Raw genomic sequence first — 17,267 nt, forward strand, 5'->3', positions numbered from 1 at the left:
TTGAATATTTTTTTAGTTTTAGTGAGTTTTGTGAAATTGGATAACAATAAAAGACAAATTTATAAAATCTATTTCTATATATGTTACACATTTAAACATTAACAGTAATAAATGTATTATAAAAAAAAATCGTGATAGAGCGAAGACTGTACTTTGCTGTAAATGCACAATAAGCATAATTGATAACGGTTACTCGATCATGAGTAATTATAAAATTCTCGACTTTAGTATGTCCAAAATATCCTTTACTCATGGGGTTCACAGTAATTATAATAATCAATTATATCTTATAAATACTAGAAAGATGAATAATCACACAAGTATCATATGTCACGATTATAATGTATATATATAGGTAACGAAAAATTGATTACAAAAAGTGGTTGATAATTTGACTAGAAATAAAACAGTGATAAATTAAAGCGCTTCGAGTTTATAGTAAATCTCAACTTTTAATTGTTCGAAGTCCTCGGATAGCCAAAATTGCTTATACATAATTTTTTATGGAGTTAAGTGCTTTACATTATTATAAAATTAAATCTTTTAGAGATAAAAAATATATATGGCATTATGAATTTTTCAAATATTTATATTTAGTCATACCTATAGCACTGTGTCAATGATTTGTTAATTCACCAAATTGATAGGTTTCATTGAAATTTTTTAACAATTCTAAGAGTTTTGAAAAGATTCGAAAAATGTTGAAAAAATTTCAATATTTAAAAAAAGATATTGATAACACTACGTTTGATTTACATGTATTTCTTAAAACGGACTCGTATAGGCAAGTTTTGTTATTTAGGCCAAATCTACTTTTTGTACTGTTCCTAATGTGTTTTTATAAACACAATATTTCTTTGAAGAATAACGTAATTGTGAAAATTATAATTTACTTTACAAGTTTCACAAGCTACAGAAAGAATTGTCTGCGACGTATAAAAGCTAGATTGTTTACCAATCTATGTCGTACATAGAGCAAAATTGCGCAACATCCTTTGGATAAAGCAGTGATAATTATTCAACATTGAAAATTAATTTTTTCTAATAAGAAAGAGAATGAAAACGTTATTTCTTACTCATGAGAGACGAAGGTTTTGATAAGTAGATATAATCATGTATATGTATACTTAGTAGACAGAAGATTTGTCTTAAAATATTTTTGGTTTTCTATATGAAAATAGATAGATAAAGTATATCGCATCTTCTGAAATTCGCATAATTACGTACAATAGGCAGTTTATAAAAAAAATATTTTTATTTTTCTTGATGAAAGTTTATCGCCACGCCCTTAAGCTCTTAAGCTAAGTTAAAAAACTAATCTAACAGTAAAAAAACTAACAATAAAACATAAAGGCAATACTCTCGTGAATTGTTTCGAATAAAAAAGAAATTAAATTGCCGGACAAATAACGTCAAGCTAATATCGATAATTACACTTGTTCTTAAGTAAATAAAAAATGAAAGTAAAATCGTTATTCGATCCTTTTTGATTCTTCGTCATTATTTACATGAACGATCGCATATCTAATCGTTAAAGGGAAAAAGAATAGATATATTCACATCTGGGTCTCTTGCAAGAAAAATCCGACGGTTTTTCGCGAGCCGCTTATAACTCAGATGCAGTCGCTGTCGTCGGTGACGGTGGATTTGCCGCGAGCGTAAGAGTCGATGTAAGGGTTGACTTTTTCTTGGAGTGGAGCTCCGCTGGTGATGCAAGTGGTGCGTGCTGAGGTGGAGCTAGTGGCGCAGCCACTTCTTGATGTTGAGTTACGAAAAAGCCCATCGCCATCGCATCCGAAACGCTTCATGAGTAGTCGACGAATTTTGTCCTTCCACACAAAAATTATAAAAATTATCACGCCTTGCAGGGTGTTCGTCAAATCGGTCAGGTACCACACGTATTTCGGAAGTATGTCTTCGAACATCCAAGAGATTATCTCCATTGACCAGTTGATTCCCATCACGATGAACAATTTCAGATACAGGTTGAACCTGTAGATTTCAAAGGCGCAATTAATCTTCAAACATATTTTTATTGCGATTACATGAATAATCTTTTTGACAGTTTATCCACCACTATTCTCACATAATGAAAATCGACCATGTTGTAGCTCCAAGGCTTATCGGGTATTCAAGTTTTTTGATACTAATGCTCATAAATGATGCAAATCGTGTCGATTAAATATTTCGTTAGAGTAACCATTGCTAACTTATTGAAATTATTCCACAAATATAAACGACTCTGTCTTATCAATCATTTTTTGGAAAGAGGAATCAAAGTATGATATTTTATTTTATGCGATTTTTTTCGATTTATAAAAAGACAATAAAAAAATAAATAATATACCAAATATTCTTTCTGCGAATCAAAGACGTACCCGAAAAAAAGTCTCTACCATGAGCAAAACTCGTATAAGCATGGGCGCGCAAGTTTATTGGTTCAGCGGCTATTTCGATAAACATAAAATCAAATGAAGCATTGGTTGAGCTGTCTTCAACCGCGGCTGTATCGATTTCTGAAGACATTGCGCTTTTTCTCGAAAATCATATCTGCCGAGATCTTATAGCTAAGTCTAAAGTTTCCTCGACGTCAAGAAAATTTGATCAATAGCCGCGCCAACCTTATGAACTATATTCCCAATGACACGATTTCGTTTAATAATCCATTTTGCGATCGTATAAGGCGAGGGCTGAGCTCTCGAGAAATCGTTTTACGAGCCATAAAATGTTCTTTAGCGCGAGTGTCTCATCCAGATGGCTTTTGCAAATTCAATTTTCTAACGTTACTCCGAAGAAGAAAGATCAATTAGGACTGACCATTGTTTATTGTCGTCGTGTCGTCTACTGTCGCTGCCTTTCAGCTGACGCGCCGTGTCCTTTTTGTGCTTGATAATTTTCACAGCGGTCAATATGAACAAGCATATATTGCAGATGATCGTCAATCCCATGGGCCCGTAGAAGTACAAGGCTCTTGCACCCGCAGCTGCAAAAAATTCACAAGTGTCGAACATTCTATTGGGGTCCACTGACTTTATATTGCAATAAATGCGCGATAAAGGCCAATGTGGTAAAAACCGAGATGTTGTCGTCAAAGTTATATTCGATAAGTCGAGGAAATCAAATAGCAGAACGTAAAACTGCTCTATTAAAAATATTCGCTTGAATGCTTTTACTTTATTCAACTTTTAAGCTTTGCTCACCGTTACTTGTACGTACAGCAGTTGCGCGTGTAAATTTCGATTCAAAAGATTCTACATGAATCTATCTCTCCTTAAGAATTTCAGATACATTGCTGCTATTTATATCAATTTACAGGAATAATTTCACGTTAACATTTTAAAACTATGTCTTCATTGATATGAATGAAGTCAAAGGGAGACCAAACAATTGTTACTAAATAATTTAGCAGTAGGATACATCGCCACGCAAAATACGTCGTGAAAAGATGACCAACACTATCTCCGTGCAAAAGATCCGTACGCTTCTAGTAAGTACATAGCTAGCTCACTTTAACTTTTCACAAAACTTTTGAACTTCCTAAGAGATATAAAAGATTAACAGCTGCGCCGCTAAGTAATCGGCAAATTTATCGCGCGTTCCGACGTGATTTCGTTGGGAAATTAACGGTGGACAAAATTTTGAACACTACGTTTTACGATGAAAAGAACGTGTACGAAATAGCATCTGAATTAATCATTTCCACGAGTGTATATGAATTATTAAGGTAGAATGGTGTCATTATCCAAGAGGTTAATATAAACTAGATATCTATATACATGGAGGACAATAGCGACGATAAATTCTGCACGCGAAACTTCCGTATTTCGAGCTCGGCGACATCACCGAAACGGCGAATAAAGGACAGACTCACTTTCGAACCAGCAGCTACCCTTGCCGAACTCCGGCCGTATCATGGTGTCCGGAATGCCGGGCACCAAGTCCATGATCATGGTGATAGTGGTGATTACGGTGGCGCAGCCCCAAGCGTATATCGAGTACATGATGAATTTCTTGCGCTCTCGCTGCTTTACACTGCCGTGCAACGAGCGGAAGCCACTGCAACAGAAATATTCGTCAATGTTAAATGCCCATTTGTCGAAAGCTCCGTAAATTCCCGTATGCCAAAAATTTCCAGCTCTAAGTTGTAACTTAAGGTTTGCGTGTGGTGGATGCACTAAGGACACAGAATGCAATTTACTTGAGCGTTGCACTTTATTTTTATTATTTTTTTATTTGGCAATGGTTGAGAGACTCGTTGGCGAGAAATGTTCTGCTTGCTGGTGAGACATACCTTCTAATATATACGTGTGGGATAATGGTTTTCAACTTTTTGTCTATTACATTCAAGACATTTTCGAGGAAGTATTATTTTTCTTTTTCGAAGTCCATGCGTGTGTTGTTTGAGGTAACATGTGGAGATTCGTCTGCGGGTGAATGAGTTTAGCTCGTGAAAACTCGGTATAAGCAATGCCAATAATTTCGTTTGTCATAATTATTATAGGAAAAGTTGGAAAAATGTAATCGATGCAAGAAATTAATTATAAGAAAAATGAAAATTAATGATACCTCAAATATAAACTATGCACTACTACTATTGGTTTTTTTAATTGTTATATATTTACACGGACGGATACATTTTTTGTTAAAAGAAAAAAAAATTAAATGTCAACATTTTGTTACTTCGGATAAAAAACTGCAAAATTAGGAGAAGACAACGGAAATTTTCTGCGCAACAAAACTAAAATAAGAAAGAGAGGAGTTTGAAAAAGAGAGTCATCCAAGATAAAAAAGAAAAATAAAGGCTCGTGTATTGACACTTACGACAAAAAAGAACATTTTCAGAGAAATGATGATACTTATTTACTCATTCAACAAGGTACATTCGAAAAGTTTATTTCGCAATGTCAGTTTACCTTTAATACGTTTTGAATGCTAATTTCACATTTAGGACTGGAAAAAATAAATTTTCAAAAATGTAACTTCTTAACTAAATCATAATACTGTGGGTATAGCAATAATGTGTCTGAATAACGACTGTATATAACATGAAAAAGCTGTGTTCTTTTCCGATGGACGATTAAACAACTATAATCAACCAGTAATTGAAGATGCACTACTACGTATATTTATATATATATATCTAATATATTCGTGCAACTATACTACTTGACAAACAAAGAAGTACAGCGATGCATATGGTAAATGCCAAAAAATGGAAGAGAAGGCTATTGATCACACAATCATAAGAACTCTCACCCGTGATGGTGGGGTACTTTAACGACCGCAGTTTGAAGGCTTGCAAAAAACAAAAACAGAAAACAAGTAGAGTCATAGCACGATTTGCTTTAACGAAATGAATCATACAATTGTTTCGTGCTTCACGTCTGGCATAAGGTGCGACAATTCTATTAGCGTCAGTCGGTTACGTCGGGGGATTCCTCGCTTCAACGAGCTTTATTCTTCTCTCTCTCTCTCTCTCTCTCTCTCTCTCAATCTATCGATACTAAGAAGCGTGATATAGCTATGTATTTACAATTTATTGCAGCCGCATCATTAGCTTGCAACGGGCAACGTGAATTTTTCAATACGATATTCCTCTGCATCACACTAATGCAGATTTACATTCTCCATGCCGTCTTAACTGAGCAATGATTAATTTCGACAAAGCAAAGAGTCGTATTCTCAATCGTTACGCTACACTGTTTTTGCCTCTTCAGAATCTATCGCCGATTAACGCGATTAGCGCATTGTCTCTCCGCTCAATCTCACTCACGGACCATGAGTTTCGATTAGCGCGCGCGCGATTCGCACACGAAATCCACGCCTTTTGACGACGCTCGCGGGAAATTCCTTTAACGCGTCGACTTTCGCGGGAGAACGAAGGAGGAATAAGAAAAAAAAATCCATCGCGCGCGTCACTTGGCTTTCATTTGCTTTATCCTGTTTTTATTACAGCTCTCGTCAAATTAGCCGACTCGCGCGCACGTACACACTTCGGCGACGTGAGTTACGAGCGCGTGGCTTTTTAATTAACGAACTCCAAGCGGTCTTGTTTACCTCGCGCGCCGTCCGTCGACGAGTTGCGCCTCGATCGAACGGTAACCAGTGTTAATTGCAACGATCTGACGCACGCGAATTTGGCTCTCGCGATTATCGACCTGGCGAATTGAACGAAGCTTTGTCAATCGTCATATGCCACTACTGTGATTCCCAATGCGCGCGTGTGCGCAAATAATAGCAGTCTTTGTTTGCATCTCTGATCAATCCGTTACCGATATACGATGCACGCTCGGTGCCTCGGCACGCCAACGCGACACCAAATGACAAATTGTAATTGTGCGTGCGTGAATAATTCACATTTTCATTAGTCCGTTAAAAAGAAGTTACGCCGTATATACGGCGATGCACCGTTAATTACGTCCACGCCTATTCCTCGAGTAATTTTCATTAACCGCGCGTCGGCAAATTATTCCTCTGAAAATTAACTCCTTTCTCATTTGCAGCTTAGCGCGCATTACATAACGAGCGCTCGCGGATAAAGCCCCAAGCGCGGCGCACTGCGTCGGACTTTCTGCAGCCATGGCAAAAAGCGAACGCCTGTATATTGGTGATAAATCGGCTGCGACGAGCGAGAAAAAAGAGAAAACAAAGAGAGAGAGAGAGAGAGAGAGAGTGGCGGTAAAGTGCCCGATGCAATTGATGGCTTGGCAACACGTTGATCGATTGAAACAATAGAGAGCACCTTAGCCCACGCGCTGACGAAAATTTACACGAACTCGCTATGCACCGTATGGGGCAAGTTTTCTCGTGAACCCAATTTTCGAGGTTCCAGTTAATTCGTCTATCGTTTAAATGCCACTTAGACGCGCGCGTCACTCCGCTGCTGGCGGTACTCTGCGACTAACGCAGTTGACGAGGATTGCTTTTCCTTCGGAGAGGTCGAAGACGCCGCGAGCAGTCAAAAAAGTCTTCTAACCGATCGTTAATTCTTTCGACGTGTAATTCTCACTTTCGTGCCGACGACGCCAAGGCGGTGGGGGAACGTATCAATTTAGCGATCGCCACTTTCACGACGAGCACGTGCGAGGAAATTCAGACGAGTTACGCGTAAGCTTCCAGCGTTATCGCGCTCATTTTTATAATGGATTAAAGAAGCCACTCATCGCGTTCTTCAAAACTGACGCGCACGCGCGGCCTTGCCAGTCTCGGTCGCCGCGGCCTAAAGAGCTTCTCCCTAATTGCTCCCTTGCCCGAAGCTCCGCGATTCGATGTGGGCGTGCTCGCCGCGGACGCGCGCTCTTGTCTCTCATCGAGCTTTTATCGACGCGCTCGCGTAATTATTTTTACACTCGCGCGGTATCTCTCGCTTTCAGGTTACCGATAAGGAACAAATCCAGAATGTAGCCTCTATTGCGAGCTTTCGTTGATAACGACGGATGGATTTGTTTTCCTTTTCGCGCTCACGCGCTATCTTGTATCGGCTGTACGATCGAATAAACAAATCCCTGTCGAAATATTGCACTACGTCGAAATCCGCAATCGTTGTAATTTTTAATTTTTGTCAGGTGAGCTCGGAAATAGGTTTTAAATATAATGGGAATTCTTTCACTTGCCCGAACTTGAGAAACAGCTCCGCGAAACGTAGCATTTCCAAAGTAGGATTTGCAATGTCCATTTATTTTCGTAGGAAAACTAATGGGTTGTTAACGCAATTGTTAATTGACTGTAATCGTAATAATGCGAAGTTTCGTATGCCGCTAAGGACAAAACATCAAATGATTTTTTAATTTTCAACGACGCTCAAAGAAAAATCCCGCCCAATAATTTATCGAAGCATGAAAATCCAAAAAAGAAAACTAACGTACGCCGACGTCCGTCAAAGTTGAATTTGAAATCACACCAGAAGCGCAAACAGCCGCTGGCAAGTGTCAAACTAATCGATCCAACTAATTCCAAGCGATCGCTGGACAGGTATCACGCTTCGAAGCTAAAACAACGCACGTACACGCGCTTAAAAACAGCTGCTTTGTGTGCAACTTTCGAGCTCGCCAAAGAAATAAATACGGCGCGTAGTTCTTCTCTCTTTTGTTTTATTCGCGAAGCCTCGCGGGCAAATAGATTTACTTTTTATTTCGCTCTTTTATTTTCTCGATCGCCGAGTGCGCAAATGAATTTGAGTTGAGCATGGGATTTTAAGAACCGATACTGCGGATTTAGTGTTTACTCTGCGACTCGAGATTGACTTGCTTTTATTTATCCGCGTTGTTGATTTCTTTTTTTTTTTCTTGATGAGATAAAACTCTGCTTCGATGTACGTATTTCGAAGTATCGTGATTTGTGTCGCAAATTGCGTTCCAACGAAAAGTAAATTTGGGTAAATCATTTTTTTCTTTTTTGATTCACGTGAAAGTTTGAAATCCATCGAATGTAGAAACCGATCGTTATTTTTTACACTTGACGTGAGATTTTGCGATTTGCTACTTCCTACGTCGCTTCTTGGAAGAAAGTTCAATCGTATCAGTCGAAGCGTTGCAGTCTTATCGGAGCTGGTGAATACCGGATGTGAGCGAAGTGTTGTCGTGAATTTTTTACGTTCGTGATTCTTTACTCTCTAGACTTGCTCGGAGACGCAACTATACACAGATCTAGGTCGAATGGAATGTTTTTTTTCAATAAGATTTGTCTAGATTTCTTCTCGCAATCTGTTTTAAAAATTAGAATTTGCATATAGATTCACGACAGATAGGAAATGAACGTACTCTTCGGAGTTCGGTTCTATATTATCAGATACGGAAACGTGCTTCCATATCTTACATAGCGATTTTTATTTCACGCAGTTTGTAATAAGCGTTAGATACACAAGGAAATGGAAGGGTTTAACTTTTGTCCCGCTCCTTATCAATACCGAAGCTTACTCGTTCCTACTCGGGCCGTAAATCATCCGTCTCGTTCGAATACTTTTTTTCTTTTTCGCTATTCGTTCGTTGATTAACTGCGGTTTCGCTGGACTTATCGAATATGAAAATGCAGGTAATATCTATCTTGCCAAAATGTACACGCGGCGAAATAGCGTTTTCGAATATCTTGAAAAGTGTAGGCAGTTGGCGTGCGAAGCTCCCACTATTTGGGTGCTCGAAGTGCGCGTTGTACACGAGTACGTGAACGGTCAGTATCGCGGGAAATGCCGATCGATTTGCAGAATCTAAAGCAATTAACCTCTGTTCGTAAATACCGCGTAAGATGTGCATACTTAAATTTGTAATGATAGGGAATAACTCAAAGTTTCAATACTCCCATACCCAGGAAACATTACGTGTACCGACGAAGGGAAAGAAAAATTCGCTGGTATTTTCATCGAGCAGAGGATGCAATATAAAAGCACACATCCAGAGTAAAATAAAGCGTCGAGTAAGCAGCTCGTCTAAATTAGTAAAATCCACGCTCTACCGCTTCCCGCTGAGCTTGCAACGAGCCAAGCCACATAATTCGCATAACGCAGCCATAATAATTCTTAGTAGTACATCCCACTCTGAACTTGCGCTAAGCGCTAGTCGCGCGACTAAAGTCTAATTGCTCCTGAGACTCGGCACTGCAGTTCCGACGAAGTCGTTTGCGTGATACCACTCGCGCATGCTAACTCTGTCTGACTACGGTCAACCAATTTTGAGCACACGACGGATTGCGAACGATTTCGATGCGCGACGTACGTATACCGACACAAGCAGCAGCGAGCTTTATCGGCGTCTCTCGCGCGCGGTTCCAGACACTCGGAACACTCGAGCGGACAATTTCGTTCGTCGTTCCCTTCCGCTCGTTGCGGTCGACGGAGGCCGGCGGCGCGCAGAGGCGTTTTATCGCGCGGACCCGCTGCCATCGCGGGGTATTTCCCATGTGGTGTAACGCACTCGTGATCACCTCGTGGCAATAAAAGAAGAAGAAAAAGGCAGCGTTGCGCAATCGCGTCCCCGTATGACAAAAGCGCAACACTGCGGCCCGGCAGCGAGCGAAATGTGCGCGCAAAACAGAGCCGAGCTGCAGCTTACGTCTGACAAAATAAAATGCCCGACCACCGCGGCAGTGCGTCGGGAGAATTATTGGAAGACTTCGAAATCGATTGAGAGCACGCCTGCGTGCGCGACACTTTCAAACATTTTTAAAACGTTGTGTGCTTTTACCGGCGGCAATTGGCTAAGCTCGGGGGAGCCGAAACCCGATTTTCTGTAACGTTCAATGTCGCGTATTTTTAAATTTCTCGGCACGCGGTAACGGCGACGCGGATAATAAAAATCTATCCCAGCCGTTCGAAAGATTATGAGCAATTGTGGCAAAAAGTAGGTCGCGACAACTAAACTTGCAAAAGCTTCGGATAAATATACACAGATATATACGTATATACTTTATTTGGCACAGACAAGAAGGGCGCGGTAGTATATTTTCTCTAATCATTAGCAGACGTAGCTGCCGGCAGTTGAAAAAGCACAGCGCCACGGGCGATGAAAACGAAGCGGCCATCGCAAAATGTGACGTCGGTAGCGTGCGGAAGGCACAATCGACGGCGCTGGCCGTCGATCGCGCCACGAGACTGCGGGTGTCCCATTGAACGGAGAGCACTTGGCTTGCGCATCAACGCGGTGGTGAAGCTCGCTGGTCGCGCGCGGCCTCGCGCATCGCACGAAGCCCGGGGCTGGCTTATCGAGCGCGGCTGCTGCGCCCGCCCGGCCGTGCTGCGCTGCGCCAGTCCGCGTACCTCTCTGCGCGCGCCAGAGGTGCACGCGGCCCTCCCCCCCGGGACACGCACGCACCGCGATCATTCGCGGCGTTATCGTCGCTCTCGTCGCGTGGATGTATGCGCGCACCACTTCGAGGAAAAAATACGTACGGATAGGCGCGACGTTTCACGAGCTTTTATCGTGCAGTTGGCGCCACAATTTTAGCGGATATTCGTTTGTACCTGCGGACCGTGATTTAAGCCAGCCTGCGTCAGGTGCTCGAGGCACCAGATGCAAGTATTCTTATCGCGCCGAACGATCATTCTTTCGCGGAGTCTTCACTCTTGGAGCAAAGCCCGCGCAGTGTTTCTTTATTCAAGTAGAGTTGCTATGAAACGAGCATTGTGCGTGCCGACTGCCCGTATCTTTGAAGCTTTGATAAACGAGACTTTCCAAATACCTATTCTTTAAGGCAAACGCTCGGATAAGGTTTGCAACTATTGCGAATACCCGTTTCATTTTCGCCGGAACAACCTTTATATATATTGTATTCGCCGCAGCCTGTAAAAGTTCGATCAATATGCAAAATAGCCATATGTTTCCTCGAGTAGCGTGTTCAGCCCCTCTCGTCCTTTCTTTTCATCGAATATGCAGGTTTTCCTCAAATAAACATCGTGCTTACGTCGCCATCGTTGATCAAATCATCAAATATCAACGATAAATACGTATCGAATGAAATTATTTTTATTGGTTATTCCCGTGTGCCGTTAAGAATTTACTAGGCACGCAGTAACAAATATTACTTAATCTCACGAGTGACAAAAGATATTCGATAAAAGTGTGCAAAAAATGTATTTATTTAATTCACGTTGAAAAATTATTCGAATCGATAGCTGTCTGTCGCTCAAAATGAGTAAGAAAAGTTAACTTTTCAATTAAACAATAGTACTAAAAAAATAAGGAGTTATAAACTAAAAAATACACTTGAAAATTAATTGTAAAATTTTGTAATTGTCTTAGTTTATTTAACATGTTTAATTTGAATTTATTTGAATTTTTCTCATTGGAGTTGATCATTAAACAAATTTGTAATATTGGACGTGAACCATAAACGAAAACTAAAGTTAACCACTATTTCAAGTAAATGGAAAAATTAATCTAAGCATACATTTACGACAGCAGCGCGCGATATTGAGCAGTATAAAACCATCACTAGTGACATTAATTATGAATTATTTATCGACGAGTCGCGTGAAGATACAAATTTGTTATGTGACTTTCCACCGATTAATAACGCAAAAAGATGCTACATTCCGATACATTAAATGCTCAGAGACCCGACTCTGCATATAATAGAAGCTTGCAAATAGCGCAGAGAAGATTAGTACCCAAACCATTGGTTATGAGGCTCGAGGGTCGAGGAAGAGGTAGTGTTCCATTAGCGCACAACGAATGGTCGGATAGCGAGGGCCGTGGGCGATTTGGGGAACGAGTCAAAATTAACCCGTATGTATACATTCGTGCTTCAAAGCTTGTACCATCGAAGTTTAGTTTATGCCCGCCACGTAACGGATATCATTGTACAGTTTGCTTGTCTTCGACATAGATCCTTCGCTTGCTTGAGGCCGAACGCGCGAAATTCTACGGACGTCGAAGCTGCTACGTCGCGCAAAGTTTTTACCTTCTTAATTACGGACGACGATCGGGGAGCCTCCTCTGTTTTTATAAACAAATTCGCATGACAATTGTTCGTCCGAAAAATTCAGGCGCTCGACTGAAAATTCTCACGAGTAACAAAACAGCTGCTTCGAGTTGTCAAGCAATCATTAAACCCGATGAAAGCGGAAATGCGGGCGAACTTGCCCATGGCTTAGACTCAACAAAACACTTAATCGTTCCTATCTATTCTTCGTCAGTTTCACAAGCTGCAAGTGCGAAATAGTCTACTTTCTAATTTAGTTACGTTGGAAACGGTTTACAAGGAAAGCCGATCGAGCTTTCGATTGATTTTCACGTTTATTCATTTTACACGAAAAAAGCTGATTAGGACACACGTAGTATCTTGTGTCCCAATTAAATGTCACATTGTAAACCTTGAATGTTATCTTTATAAAACGCTGAAAATTGTGATATTAAAGATGCTATCGGGACTTACCCAAATGTCCACCAAATGTCGAAGCACATTACATTAAGCCAGAAGAAACTTGCCAGGAAAGAAAAGTGAACGATGTACGCTGCAACAGAAATAAATTAGTCGATTATTTTTTTGTATGGCCGTGACGGAAGAACAATGTTCGTTCGCCGATGCCAACGCTCAATGAATCTTTCTAATTTTATATTTTCTATATTTATCGTAATAATATAAAATCAATCGATCAATCCATATAATTGTATATACAAACTCTTTTACAAAAAGGCATTTATCATTGAACTTTGATTACGCATATCGTTCATGATAAAAAGAAACGATTACAAAGTAAACTTTTTTCGTATGTGCTTGAGTTTTTTCATATACATCCTTCCAAACTACGATCTAACATTGGAAATATTAGGACAATTATATGATTAAATGATGAATATATTTTCAGCTTTAGTTTACATCGTATCGACTTGATAAGGTACAATCAAGATAATCTCTTATTGAGTCATTACTAAATCAATTTTATTTCAAGTGTTGAGTGTGAATGTGTGCCACACTGATCAACTCGGCATATTGAAAAAATATCTCAATAACAAACTCGCGATGGGACTGTTATTTTGGTGTAAAAATATTTTTATAATACACGATATTTCTTTTATATGATAAAAGAAATGCAGTTCATTTGTGATTCACTGCGTGACCTTTTCCGGAGCTCAGTTTTGCGGTTAACTTTAACGCCAACTTCACAACGATTAGATATGAAAAATATCCTGACGGAAATCACTAAATGTTAGTGCGCACGCGCGTATGTACAAGAGTGATTTTACAGTGTATGACGTATATGATTCAAGCCGCGAGATGCTGATAAAAAAAGGGCTTTATAAATGTTATTCAGTTTGACAAAATAGTCTATATCTATAAGAATATCTAAAATATAAATCGAAATTTGTTGTTCAAATAATTATTTTAGTAAACTGCCGGCATACGTACACGATACGTACGCAGTGCCGGGAAAATACAACCCGAAAAATTTTATTTTTACCTGGATACGCGTCAACGCAATGTTTTATCCTTTTTATCATTAGGAGCCACGATAATATCTTGATATGGAAGCATTAAAAAGCCCCCAAACGAGAACTTGATTCTGTCAGCTGTGTGCCCGCAAAAATAAAATTGGCTCGTGCACAGTTTGGCTATCTAACGCGGTGATCTCGCGGCAACGTCAAACGCTCGACACCGCAACGCAGTGCATCGCGTCAGCGCGCATACGAAAGAATTTCGACTAAACGCACAAATAATGCGGGCCTCCTCTTTCCCCCTACGGAGAACAGGTTTGTCAAGGCGAGGGACCGGCTCTTTCTTTTCTTCGACTTGTTCTATTTTTGTGAATGCCCACACAACCGCAGATGAATGCCAGGGCACGAAGGAAAGAAACCAAAAGTACTTGGCACCCAAGATTACCGGAAGGAGCAGCTGTTTTCTCGGCGCAAAAACGAGGGCCGGCGAATCGAACCTTGGGTTCGCAGCGAAGTATTTTTTCTCTTATCCAACGAAACTGCTTCCTCGTCAATTATTATAAGATTCACTGGCTTCGAGAGAATGCGTTGCATCCCATCGTTGTATCTTGACTTATGAAATTAGCCTATTGTGCCTAGACATCGTGCGATCTATTGCAAGGCATTATAAACGCCGATCGAACAATTACAAAACAATCGCTATCAGGTATTTCTTTTAACACGCACCTCACCGTTAGTATTATGCACGAAAAGCCGCATTGTAAGCAAAGAGAGATTGCTAGAAGGTAGTGCCATTGCTAAGTTTGCGATTACGCCCTGTGTACATGTAAAAGACGAAATCTTTGTAATTACAGAAGCAAAATTCTTCCGCGGTCACTGAAAATATTTCCGATTCCCGTCGGGCTCGTAACGTTAATCCCATCGCTTGTCGCCATTTCCGAATGGTCGATATATGAAAGAGAAAGCCGGAAGAAGCCAGGATGGCATGTACCAAATATGCTGCAAGTCAGGTCGGATATGCTGGCTTGATCGACGATCTGCATGCTGGAGAGGGCAACGTAAGCGGCGACCAGGCACATCACGTAGGCACAGAGCGTCTGGCCGTGCAGGTTTCGCAGGTCCGGTATGAGCATGTAAACGACGAAGGTGGAGAGCAGGAACGGCACGGAGATGAGCATGCCGTAGGAGAACACTCGGTGCACTCTCGGATTGGGAGCGTCGTCGCCGACCTCGCCGAAGCACAGAATGACCCTGTAGGAGTTGTCGTAGGGCTCCACGCAGAAGTCCGTGTAGTTGCGCAGACTGTCGACGGCGACTTGATAGACCGAGCCGTTGTCGAAGAGCTCGAACCTGTCGCCGGGATTGAGCTCGGGCTCGAAGGCGTAGCGGTCGGTCTCGTGGCAAGGATTCCAGGCGAACTGCCAGAAGTGCCTGACGCTCGCGGATCGGTTCACGCGCCTGGTGCGCGACTCGTAGATGGGAAAGAAGCCCTCGTCGGAGTCGATGGGCTCGTGGCACTTGCCGGCTACGCAGCACAGCGACAGGCACGCCCTGGTCCTGCAAGGGCAGCCGAGCGCGCGCCCGTTCGTCCATACGATCGCGTCCTCGGGATAGAACACGCCGTCGGACCAGACCGAGCCGCGCTCGTGGCCCTTGCCGAAGGCCGCGGTCACGTCGACGAGCGCCTCGCTCGGGCACTCGGTCTCGTTGGGCAGCAGGTAGCCCCAGGCCGAGGCGGCCAGCGCGCTGGCGAGCAGCGCAACGCGCGCGATCATCTCGAGGCGCGTATCGCAAACGACTGAGACATCGCGCCGAGGTTTTTACGCGCGCCGAGGAGCGGCTCTCTCTCTCTCTCTCTCTCGGCGGCCGGCCGGCTGGCTTGGCGCATCGCCGCTCGGCTGACTGCTTATCGCCCCGGCTGCCGCTCTCTTCGCGCGCCGAGGATGAGTACTCGTAGTAGGTGTACGCGCGCGAAACACACGTTGCCGAGCGTGGCAATTGCGGGCGAACGTACGTTTGCGCGCGCGAGCTCTGTTCCTCCTACTCCGCGAGCGCGAGCGCGAGCTTTTCGTGCCCTGCGCGCCGTTCGAGATCGGCGATTATTCGGGATGAACTCGCACGTGACTTGTGCGTCGCGATTTATCCGACTCATTGTCGCCAACAATTGCGCTGGCCGCGGCAATGTTTCTTCTTGTTTGGGATGAGCTTCCCGAAAAATTTGATCACTGATGTCGCACGCTTGCGGAATTTTATTTTTTGTTTCCAGTCAGACACTGGGCTAGAAAAAAAAAGTTAACTTCTTTCGCGAGGTTGTGTTACAGACGAAGCTTTTGCTCGAACCTGTTATGGCCGTGAGTTAATTGCTCGGCTGACGTCATGACTTGCTATAATCGATTAGTTAAGTAATTGTCTTTTTTTTTAATCAAACTGTCGTAAAAGTCGAGTTGATGAAATGTACCAATAAAACACGACGAAATAATTATATTGACCTAAAACAAACATATGCGTATTTTTTACATATGATCCCATGCATGAAGTAATAATTGCATACTATCGAAATGATTAAAAATAGTAAAAATGTGGAAACTTTAAATCTTTTGTCACGATGTCAAGCACAACATTTACACCTGTATTATAATCAACTTGAAATTTTACCGAATATACTTAATGAAGCAAATCAGGTTACTTTTTCCAAAGTATCGCAAATAATGAAAACTTGGTGAAAAGCAAAGCGTTAACGCAATATTTGGTTTTTCGGTAAAATCCTTAATACCATTCCATCCAAATACGTGTTCCTCAAAAGGACTTTAGAGAAACGACATATGAATTTAAAAATAGACTCTTCTACGAACAAATAGTTGCGTGTCTCTAATGGCAAAGAGGCGAGGCCATTGAAATAGGGATAAAACGTGCAAAGCATGTACGAAACGATAAAGGTGGCCAACATCTTTCAGCGCGCCTTTCCGTTATCTGTGCGTACCGGAACAACGAGACGCCTTGTCCGCCCGACATGCCAATAAGCATTGCTGTTTCGCGTGAAATTTCATATTTTTTTGTGCTTTGCTTTATCTTTGTTTTCTTTTTTTCTTCCGTACGTATTTCAAATCAGTATCTTCGACTGGACGAGTGATTAACGCGGATATCCGTGAATCAGGATACTTCCTGTTTGAAAATACAATTCATTGACTTAAATTTATAATGCGACATTGAGCAGCAATAAGAGCACTCAAGGAGCTACTGCTGTGTACATCACCGACCGCAGATACGAAATACAATTTTGTAAATAAAACGGAATCAATAAAATGCATACAATTGGATCTAAGAGGAACTTTTGTAGTTTTCAAATCATACTCTATCGACAATCAAAACGATCCTCTATCGTTTCAAATACTCTATTCGAAT

The 17,267-nt window shown here is 41.6% G+C and overlaps 1 protein-coding gene across 4 annotated transcripts in view; it reads right to left on the reverse strand.

Moving 5' to 3' along the window:
- Positions 1–101: 101 nt before the first annotated feature.
- Positions 102–17,267, reverse strand: part of LOC131669477 (G-protein coupled receptor Mth2-like) — a 66,165-nt gene continuing 48,999 nt past the window's right edge. Inside the window, exons 1-6 of one of the 4 annotated variants that reach the window (XM_058944367.1) lie at positions 14,857–15,645; positions 12,865–12,943; positions 5,257–5,295; positions 3,872–4,056; positions 2,818–2,983; positions 102–1,992 (exon numbers count right to left, since the gene is read on the reverse strand). In XM_058944367.1, the coding sequence (XP_058800350.1) occupies positions 1,614–1,992; positions 2,818–2,983; positions 3,872–4,056; positions 5,257–5,295; positions 12,865–12,943; positions 14,857–15,640 (1,632 nt within the window). In that variant the 5' untranslated portion in view covers positions 15,641–15,645 and the 3' untranslated portion in view covers positions 102–1,613. Of the gene's footprint in view, positions 1,993–2,817; positions 2,984–3,871; positions 4,057–5,256; positions 5,296–12,864; positions 12,944–14,856; positions 15,646–17,267 lie in introns of those variants that run through there. The other 3 variants (XM_058944368.1, XM_058944365.1, XM_058944366.1) reach the window with 3 other exon arrangements.

Source organism: Phymastichus coffea, unplaced genomic scaffold (assembly GCF_024137745.1).
Source record: "Phymastichus coffea isolate CEN01 unplaced genomic scaffold, Cenicafe_Pcof_1.1 PCOF00093, whole genome shotgun sequence".
In the NCBI taxonomy this organism is placed as follows: domain Eukaryota; kingdom Metazoa; phylum Arthropoda; class Insecta; order Hymenoptera; family Eulophidae; genus Phymastichus; species Phymastichus coffea.